The sequence below is a fragment of the Lytechinus pictus genome, chromosome 12 (genome assembly GCF_037042905.1).
Source record: "Lytechinus pictus isolate F3 Inbred chromosome 12, Lp3.0, whole genome shotgun sequence".
In the NCBI taxonomy this organism is placed as follows: Eukaryota; Metazoa; Echinodermata; class Echinoidea; order Temnopleuroida; family Toxopneustidae; genus Lytechinus; species Lytechinus pictus.
The window spans coordinates 18,403,424-18,413,619 of NC_087256.1; the positions used below are offsets into that span (position 1 = coordinate 18,403,424).

Consider the following 10,196-nt stretch of genomic DNA (forward strand, 5'->3'; position numbering starts at 1 on the left):
GATGCGACAAAATGGTCGCATCTCGGTCGGGAAAAAAACCCGTGCTGCTCCGATATTTTGAGCGACTGACGCGATGAAAAATAATTGCACGACAAGCAGTACGAGTGTTGTGCGACTTTGCACGCACTCGTAAGACCCCGAACGAGTATTGCACGAGTATTTTCATGTCGTACGATGATGCATCCTGTCGTACGAGTCCGTTGTACCACCCTAAGACTATTGGAAGACCTGTCTTGCCCCCTTTGCAACGTTGTACGATTTTTTTTCACCCCCAATATAAGCTCGAGAACTCCTGAGCTTTCATCCCAAATGTCTGGACCATCCATAATGTAAACATGGCTGCTGCTCGACCAATAGCTCCTGGGAGGCTCTTGCATTTGCTAAGTCTGAGAAGGCAAATCCAAAACGTTCAAGACAGACATGTCATATTGATGGCCTTACTCATCCGTAGACGTCAAAGACATGCAAGGCAAAAAAGAAGGTGGTGGGTCAAACCCTGGATTGAGAGACGTGTGCTGTTTGGACAGTATGATAATCTGATGACGGAGTTGCAGAGAGAATGTCAGGGTGACTTCCTGAACTACATGAGGATGCCACCAGAAACGTTCCTTGAACTGTTGCAGCGCATCACTCCGAGGATAGAGAAGTCCTATCGCTACCGGCAGCCACTGGATCCTGGGCTCAAACTGGCCATCACCTTGAGATATCTTGCGACCGGCAACAGCTACAAAACCCTGCAGTATGCCTTCCGTGTTGCCCATAATACCATCTCTCTGTTTATACCAGAGGTGTGCCAGGCCATCATCAGTGAATACCAAGATGAAGTATTTTCCTGTCCAACTACCCCAGATGAATGGAGAGAAGTGGCACGGACTTACGCTGACAGATGGAACTTTCATCATGTCTGCGGAACCTTGGACGGAAAACACGTGGCCATCAGAAATCCACCAGGCTCTGGTATGATCTACTATAACTACAAGGGTTTCTACAGCCTCATCCTCTTGGCCCTAGTTGATGGCAATTACAAGTTCCTCTGGGCTGACGTTGGTAATCCCGGTTCATCATCGGATGCCCAGGTCTTCAACCACAGCCCGCTGAGACGTGGACTGGAGAATGGTACTCTTGGCCTGCCAGATCCAGAGCCCCTGCCAGATGATGACCGAGACACCCCTTACTTCTTAATTGGGGACGACGCCTTCCCTCTCAGGACATGGATGCAGAAGCCGTACTCCAACCGTGAGCAGACCGACGAGGAGAGAATCTTCAACTACCGTCTCTCGAGGGCTCGCCGTGTGGTGGAGAACAGCTTTGGCATCCTTGCCCATCGCTGGAGATGCTTGTCGAGTACCCTACAGCTTGATCCAGAAAAAGCCAGGACAGTCATTATGGCCTGCATGTGCCTCCACAACCTAATGAGAGATCGTTTTCCTGGGCTTCAGAACATTGACGTTGACCATGAAGATGAGTTGGGCAACCACATCCCTGGGGCATGGAGAAACGCAGCAGTTCTGCAGGATGTTGAACGAGTTGGCGGAGGCTACCAGGCAAACAAAGAGGGCAAGAAGCTGAGAACTTACCTGAAGCACTACTACAACAGTCCAGTTGGAAGCCTGCCCTGGCAACAACACATGATATAGACTGCCACTTGGCGCACTACTTGGGATACAGCACAGACTCTGCCATAAAAATGGCATGTAAACTTCGATCATGATTTTGTGGAATGAATCATTTCAAAGTAGAAATGAATGACCATGTCAACAGTTATTTTAAACATACATTATTTTTACATCGAAAGGTAGTTTGAAATTTAAAAAGTTAACTCTCCTTAATAACATGTGTTTAAAATAAAATAATGAAGGAGAACATGTTTAAAAAATGTGATTTATGAGATTAAAAAAGATGTACAGATATAACATATTTTCTTTTGTCATTAATCATGTTGTTTTAAACATGATATATATTTTTCAAAGACATTTTATTAACGATAATTAATTTTATTGACCATGTTAATGTTTAAAATAAAGTTTGAAATAAATGTTCCAAAATGGGTCGGTTGTAAATTAAATTGAGAGAGTTCGTCAAGTAACAATAAAAACAATCCTAACAAAAGTTAACTGTTCATCTTCTTCATCTGACAAGTTCAACTGGGTGATGATTGATGTGTTGGCGCTGTTGCTGCCTCCTTGCTGCTGCTGCTGAAAGGGGGCCTGCTGTTTTTGCTGGAAGTGGGGGTGCTGCTGCTGGAAGGGGGCACGCTGCTGCTGGAAGGGGGCCTGCTGCTGGAAGGGGGCCTGTAAATTGGGCTGCTGAAATCCTCCCTGAGGGTTCTGAGGGGTCCAGGTGCTGCTTGGCCCGAGCATCCTAAGGAAGGAAGCAGGTGGAGCGTCCTGGGTGAAGCCGATCGGCGCTGACTGAGGCCTGAGTGGCTGGATCATCTGGGGAGTGCTGGGGTGAGATACTGGGGTGGTGGAAAGGTGGTCCGCCCGATCCTGGTAGCGGCTAACCAAGTTGAAAGTGTCCCTGGTGAACTCTCGCCAGAGGGGTCTTGGGAGTGGGTCTTGGGAATGGATGCCTGCAGCATCCATTCTAGTCAGGCCTGCCTCTCGTCAGCGCCTTGGGTGAGTGCCGCATCCACCTGGCTCCGGATGGCCGTCTGCTCGGTGGATGTTCTGATGAATTCCAGGAGGGCCTTGTCCACATCGGTGGGCGACCCCCTTTTCTGCCTCTTCTTGGGAGGTGCAGCCCCCTGGCTGGAGACTTGGTTGGAGCTGGGTGCTTGGCTGGCATCTGGACCCTCCTCATCTAAACCCTTTTCGTCGGAGGCGGCTTCAGTAATTCGGCCACTGAGGTGGCCCAGTTGGCAGCCCTGTGACCGATGGACTATGTGCTTCGTCAGAAAACCAAGGTTGTTATTGACCCATCTCTGCCTGGGGGTAAGGACGATGGCCTTCTGACCACTCTTCTTTCCAGCGGTCTTCATCTTCCCCAGGATGGTCCTCTGGCTTTTATACCATAGTCTGATGTCGGCCACTGAAAATATACAAAATGTAGAAGCAAGAAATTAGTCAACATCCAAAAAATTGGCATGTTTAACTAATAAACATCATCAATAAATCGGAATGTGCATATTTTTCAGCTACTACTTACCTTGACTCCCAGCTTTTCCGCCATCTCCATGTACTTGCGATCCTTCTTCTTAGAGTTTTTGAAGTCCACTTTGCTCTTCTCGTAGATGAACTCATTGTCAGCGAAAAACTCGGCCAGCTCCTGCTCCATGGCTTTGGTGATACCGCAGGTATCATGGCTATCTGTCACGTTGTTCTCATCACTGGCGTCGGCTGGTGGATCTTGGCCCCCTTCCTGCAGCATTTCATCATCCTCGGTCTGGGCTTCACCAAATTCATCACCCTCATCACCAGCTATGACAGAAGCAATAGCTTTCTCCTCGGCCACGGGTATAGGCTGGGGCCCTTCTTCCTCATCAGGCTGATTTTTCCTCTTTTTCCTTGACTTCTTTGGGGCCATGCCGATGCTTGTATTTTGGTTGTGTCTTGTTCACTGTAGCAGCGTCTCGTCAGGCATCGGCGGTTGTAATGAAGAAAGTCGCATCGCGTGTCGTATTTATAGGCCAACACCTCGCGCGACAGGTGGTGCGGTGTGTCGCACAATGGGTCGTAGCATTGTACGATCGGTTGTAGTAGTCGTACAACGGGTCGCTAGGTCGCGCGACATATGGCGCTACAAAACGCATATGTCTTGCGACTTGGTCGCATCATCGTTCAACCGTTGCAGCCGTTGTACGACTGTTGCACACGGAAACATGAAAATAATCGCACGATTACGTCTCAAGACTGTTGTATCCTGGTGCAGTGGTCGTTCACCTCTCGTACGATTTTATATATTGCTTGCGACTCAAAGACAACACTTCTACAACAGGACGGAAAAAATATTTTCGAAAAAAAAATTATCGCACGAGTGAGGCGCCAATTGTGAAAGGGGCTTAATATACAATTATCTGAAGCACTAAGAATGTGGCATTCTCTGGTAATAAATTTTCATACTTGAGTGGTTCTCAATTCCTGTGGTATAACATATTCATCCGTTTGAATCATAAACAGTATTTGTATTATTCAGAGTGGTATGATATAAATGTATTAATGTTGTAAGATTTATTAATCCGCCTCTATAGGTCACAGACTCTTTGAAGAGCTTGTGTTAGATTTTGGAATCCCTAAAACAGACAGTAGGAAATACATTTTTTTTTAGTTAAAAGCATTCCGGAGGAGTGGATAGTGAATTCTGACCCTGATATTATCGGTGTCCATGAAACAATAGTACACAAATTGTTGATTTAAAAAAGTCAATTCTTACAATTTATTTAGGGGATCGCTCACACCTGACAAAAGATATACTTATTGGGAAGAGCGTTTATCAATACCAGTGACCTTTAATCGGGAAAAAGTACATAATACTTTTTTGTACCATTGATACTAATTTGAGATCTTTTTATTTTAAGATTTTTCATAAAGCTATTGCATTAAAAGATTTCTTGAATAAGATTAAATCTAGGGATTCACCAAATTGTGTTTTCTGTGATAAAAGTGAAGAAACAATAATCCACCTATTTTGTGAATGTGGAAAGTTTATTACTATTTGGCAAGCCCTCTTGTCGAAAACTTCCCAAAATAATGTTCAAATTTATTAATGGCACTAATTTTGAAAAAAAAATGGACTTTCAAGTGATAAATTCGTTTTATACTTTTTTTTTTACTTTTGAAGTAATATATTCATACATGTAAATTTAAAAATAATCTTCCAAGTTTCGCTTTATTTAAAACGTTATTAAAAAACAACAGGATTTTGAGTATTTGTTAGCTATATAAGAAAAAAGATAAGTAGCCCGCCCAGTTTGAAAAATAGCGATTTATTTTATAATTTGGTTTTCGTAAAATGTCAACAAGGTACATTATCACTAACAATATATATACAGTGAATTTTATATAAAAGGATCTGGTTGTTTTAAATTTTGTGAAATACCCCTTTGATGGGTTCTCGTAACCCCTTTTCTGTAATATTACTCCGCTGTACTGGTCATATTGTTATTTTATTTGATTGTTGACATCATATATATTTTTTGTCATGCACCTCAGTTTACTTGATATACTGATTCTTTTAAAAACTTTCGTACATGAAGGTTGTCTTAGATAATCAGTTTGTGTCTTTTTTATCGTTATCATCAATATTTGTTTGATAATTTTATTTCAAAATCCCAGCTTGTATTGACTTGTCTTATGTGTACTGTTTTTACCAAATCGCTTAAATCAGTTTAGATATAACTGATATATCACTTTGCCGCACCTCCCTTTTTTTTTTTTGGGGGGGGGGGAGGGAGGGTGTTACGACCGGAGCAATTGTCGCAGGAGCAAATATCGTGCCATCGACGATTTAGGTCCTATGCCTTGTCACTGGCGCTGTTTTGACCTGGTTCTAGCCATGGGTCATCGGCTTTCGTGACCATTCTCCTACCAGCAGAACAGGGGATCTTTATCAGCCGAGCAAGTCCAGATAGATCAGATATATCGCACCTCTTCAACACCTGTTAACCCTAATTCTCCCGGGGGGGGGGCCATAATGCCCCCCCTCAACAATTTTCGCGATATATCTGCTGCGAGAAATTTTTTGACCTCGCCGCTCACTGACTTTTTACTTTCAAGTCTCGCGCAAATTTTGAGACCAAATTTGTGACGCCCGGGTACGCGGTTACGACATTACGCAACATTATATAAGTGCATGTCAGACCCAAAATTGCTCATAAACGTGATTTCATGTACAAATCCAATGCAAATAGTGTATTTAGCCAAAATTCATAAATGTATCATTATTTCTACTTTTACTGATTAAACTTAATTAATTTTGCCTTGTTTATGATCAGAATTAAGTCTGGAACGATATCCATTGAAAAAACAATAAAAAACCAAAAGTAAAAAAACAAAGAAATACATAAGAAATTCATAAAACAATAAAATACATAAGAAATTGATTTCCAAACCGAAGTTTTTTTGAATTGCGATTGTTAAGAATGCTACAAAGAATATTTTTACCAAAAATTAGCATTCTAGGAGCTTTATTTAGTGAATTAGAGCAAAAAGTATGATTTATGCATAAATTAGCATAATTAATTCATATAAAATAAAATCTCAATATTTTGGAAAATTTTACCTTACAGCCTTGTAGATTACATCACACACTACCAGCGTGCAAATTTTTGCGTCGCTCGCGCGATCGGCGGCCGAGATCTTAAGGGGGGGGGGCCATAATGCCCCCCCCCCCCGGGAATGACAAGAATCAAAATACCCCGGGAGCTTGAGGGTTAAACAAATTACACCCAAACGGTCAAGGGTCGGTCGGGCTCTCTTGAGAGATAGAGTCTCCACTGACTGTTGGCCTTGACCTTCTAGAAATGGATCTGGATTAAAAAGTTCGCCCTGGTTCTTTTTATCGCTATCCAGTCACGTCAGCGAAACCGATTCCAAACCGATCGATTGTTTGCTATTCAACATGACGTCATATCTTTGATCGGTCTTCTCTCGAGTCGGTTTCGTAGGTGTGACAGAATGGGCCTTACGCTGTTGCTGAAATTTACGGCAATAAAGTTAAAAAAACGACCCCAAACTACCCCCCCCCAAAAAAAAAAGGGGTGATGCGTTTTTGATCAATTGGTATCTTTGTTTGACCGTCGGTCACCAGCATCCTAGTTATTTTTTTCAAGTGTAATTGATTTAAAAGATGCAAATGCCTTGATATTGATTTTCATTTTCAAATTAGGTTTATTTCCACAAATCCGCGCCGTTATAAATCTTTGATTTGATTACATAACTGAGGTGAAACGTGAACAACCTTAGCATACACAAGATAAGTATGAAATATAAAGAGCAATCGCTCTCAATAATTATGCTACATGGATGAAGGACATAAAAACGAAACAAGGGGAAATCCTAAGAATGCTTAAAAATAAGATTCCCTTTAATACAAAACTTGTTACAGTTCATTTATAATGCATGTGACGAGATACCTAGAATAAAATCTCACAAAAAATAACAAAGCTATATGAACATAGAAGCATAAAGAAACACAAACAAAAATATAAAGAAACAAAAGAACAAAAGAATTATTGTGAGCAGCACCCAACCAACAGAAAATATGAAACCCCTGTAAAAAGATAAGTGACAGAAAAATTAATTCAAGCATATACTTGAGTAGAAAATTATCATTCTGTTATAAAAAAAAAATTATGAGCTAGTTCATGCAAATTTTATTAGAATATCAGATTTTATTACACATATTCACATTTTTATTTACATAAAAATATTTTTTTCCATTAGTACCGTTGTCTTCATTATTATTATTATCATCATTGTCATTAATATTATCATCATCATCATCATAACTGCTCTTCTTAATATTATTATCATTGTCGTCGTTGCTTTTGTTATCGTCATTATTATAATTCATCCTAATATCATCATCACTATTATCATAACTTGCAGGCATAATGTGTGGGCATATATAGGCATATAATTATGTTTGACCAATCCTGCGAAAGTGGTAAAAAAAATTTAAAGCAATTAAAGGAAGAAGAAAATATTGACTTGAACTTCGGACCCTTTCCAGGCCATGTCAAATTGATATCAACAATAATTCCAAGAATTATACAATCTGGCTGTAAACAGGTACAGAGGGACAAGTAATCATCACCTTCATAATTACAAAATCGAATCTTTACTTGAGTTTAAAGTGTTAGATTAAAATTGCATAACAAGGAAATGCAAACTTGATAGGATTTAAAAACAAGGAAACAACTTGGCTGAATTTCCTGCCAAAAGAAAATTCATTTCACCTCATATCTACTCATCAATACATAATCATGATAATTATGACAATTGTGTAATTATAAAGTGTGTCGTTCGCTATCTGACTTTTTGTTGTGCTGTAAGCCTTACAAAAAAATTGAAATGACTTTTGGCAATTTCTGTGGGTTAGGACTGGGTAGCCAGGGGCGGAGCCAATATCTGTAATAGTAGATTAATTTTATACGCAAATCACGAAGCTGGATGTTGATTGGTCATTCCCATTTCCTTTGTTTGGCCGTTTGTTTCTTCTCTTGTTGATATATATTATTCATTGGTTTATTTGTTCGTATGTTTATTACTTTCTTTTGTTTGCGTTTCTGTTTCCTCTTGTTTTCCCCCCTTTTTTTTTGCTCGTTCATTTCATTCTATTTTCTATAGTTTGTTTATTCCTGTCTTTATTTTGTTCATTTTTTGTTTATTGTATATTTTTCGTTTATTTAGTCATTTTGTTCGTTCGATTGCTTTTTTATTTTTGTCTTCTTTCTTTCATTTAGTAATATGTTTGCGTGTCTCATCCTAATATGTTTACATGTCAGTATTTTTGTTTCCGTTCGTTTTTGGTCATTATTTTGTTGTCTTCTTTTTCTTCATTCATTTTGGTCGGTCGCTGCTTGTTTGTTTATTTGTTGTTAGTTGATGCCTTTCTTCGTTTACTATTGTTGTTATTTTATGGTTCATGTGAACTCACATTTGTTTCTTTCTTTATTTGTTCATTTGCTTGACTTTTTTTCGTTTACTTCTCTGTGTATTTATTTTTATTATCATATTTATTCATTTGATGGTTTGTTTGTGAATTTGAGTCATTTATTTCAGTTTCGTTCACTTTTCTGGGTTTTTCGTTCATGTGGTCGCTTTTATGTTATATTAGTTTTCTTTTGCCTGTTTGCTTAGATTTTTTGTTTGTTTTCTAGGATTATTTTTCCATGATTTGAATGCTATGCCGTTCGCTTATTCATTGCTTTTTCTACTTATTCATTCAAGTTTCTTGTTTGCCTGTTTGTTCTTCCATTTATATGTGTTTGTTTTGTTCAATTATTTTATCATGGGTTTGTCCGTTTGTCTGTTCTACATCACTGATAAAAAATGACGTCGATGTTTTAAAAAGACGAAGTGCACCGAAATTAGTATTTTTTTCACAGAAAAGGGTGAATGAACACGATGTTGTGGGCTGCGCCTGTAATCAGGGACCGAGGTTCGAGCCCTTGGTCATCACGTCTTGCGTCAAAGTAATGCTAGCGTCCTGATTTTATTATTATGTTCCTATTTGAACCCAAATTCCCTTGAATTTTAAGTTTTGTGTTTCTGAATTTCTGTAATCATTAAACTGAACTGTTGTTACTTGCTAGTTTGGAATTGATTTTCATATGGAGTCCATATTTTAATCATAGCTCATCTCCGTTTGAATGTACATGTATGTAAACATGGTCTGTAACAGTCTGTCCAGACGGACGAAGTGAGTTATGTCCACGTTAGTAGAATGTGCGATCTGTAAATATTATCAATTTATTATTATTATTATTATGTTATAAATTTTGTGCAGATAAACGAAAGTTTCAAATGTATAAGCTTTTTATTTTACTTCCGGTTTCGCTCGCAAAATTTAAAGTGTGCTTTTTTCATTTTGTTCCCGCGGCTCTTGAACTAGGTGTGAAAACGTTCGTTATCCAATACCTAACAATAAGACCATAGATACCAGGCTGATCACTGTAAGTGAGAAACCCATCATTGACGATTATTAGATTACCCACCAACTCCTCAAAGAGCCTGCTGTCCGTCTTGATATTCATGATAGTCAGACCTGCGAAACCGACTTCAGACCGATCAACGTTATTACTATATTTTCAATGACATACCATCGGTCGGTTTGGAGGCGGCTTCGTTGGTGTGACTGTAACGTTAACTTGCGAACTCTTCATCGTGGATCACGGCTTCAAAACCCTGATTTAAATCGTATGAATCGCATGGTTTCAGATATTCAAAATCAAGTTTATGACTGCAAAGAATAATGTCGTTCAGCAAGAAGGCGGGTGCGGGGGCTTGATGTTTTTATTTTCAAAGGGGTAGATTAGAAAATAAAGAAAAGAGTAATCAGTCTTAGATGTATTAAGCGAGTGAGCGACGCGACCAAGCTGGTCACAAGGAAGGAATGATACAAGTGAAAATATCACTGACAATTTGTTTCATAAATATTGCTCCCCAGATGCGCACTTTGTATGTGTGGGATATGGATATTACAATAAAAATGTATTTTTTTTTCATTCTTGGAGGGGCGCCCGCCCCTTGCCC

The 10,196-nt window shown here is 39.6% G+C and overlaps 1 protein-coding gene across 1 annotated transcript; it reads left to right on the forward strand.

The window, feature by feature from the left end:
* The first annotated feature begins 539 nt into the window (after positions 1-539).
* Positions 540-1,637, forward strand: LOC129276099 (putative nuclease HARBI1). Its single transcript, XM_054912537.2, has one exon. It carries the CDS (start codon positions 540-542, stop codon positions 1,635-1,637), a length of 1,098 nt encoding a protein of 365 aa, XP_054768512.2.
* The last annotated feature ends 8,559 nt before the right edge of the window (positions 1,638-10,196 follow it).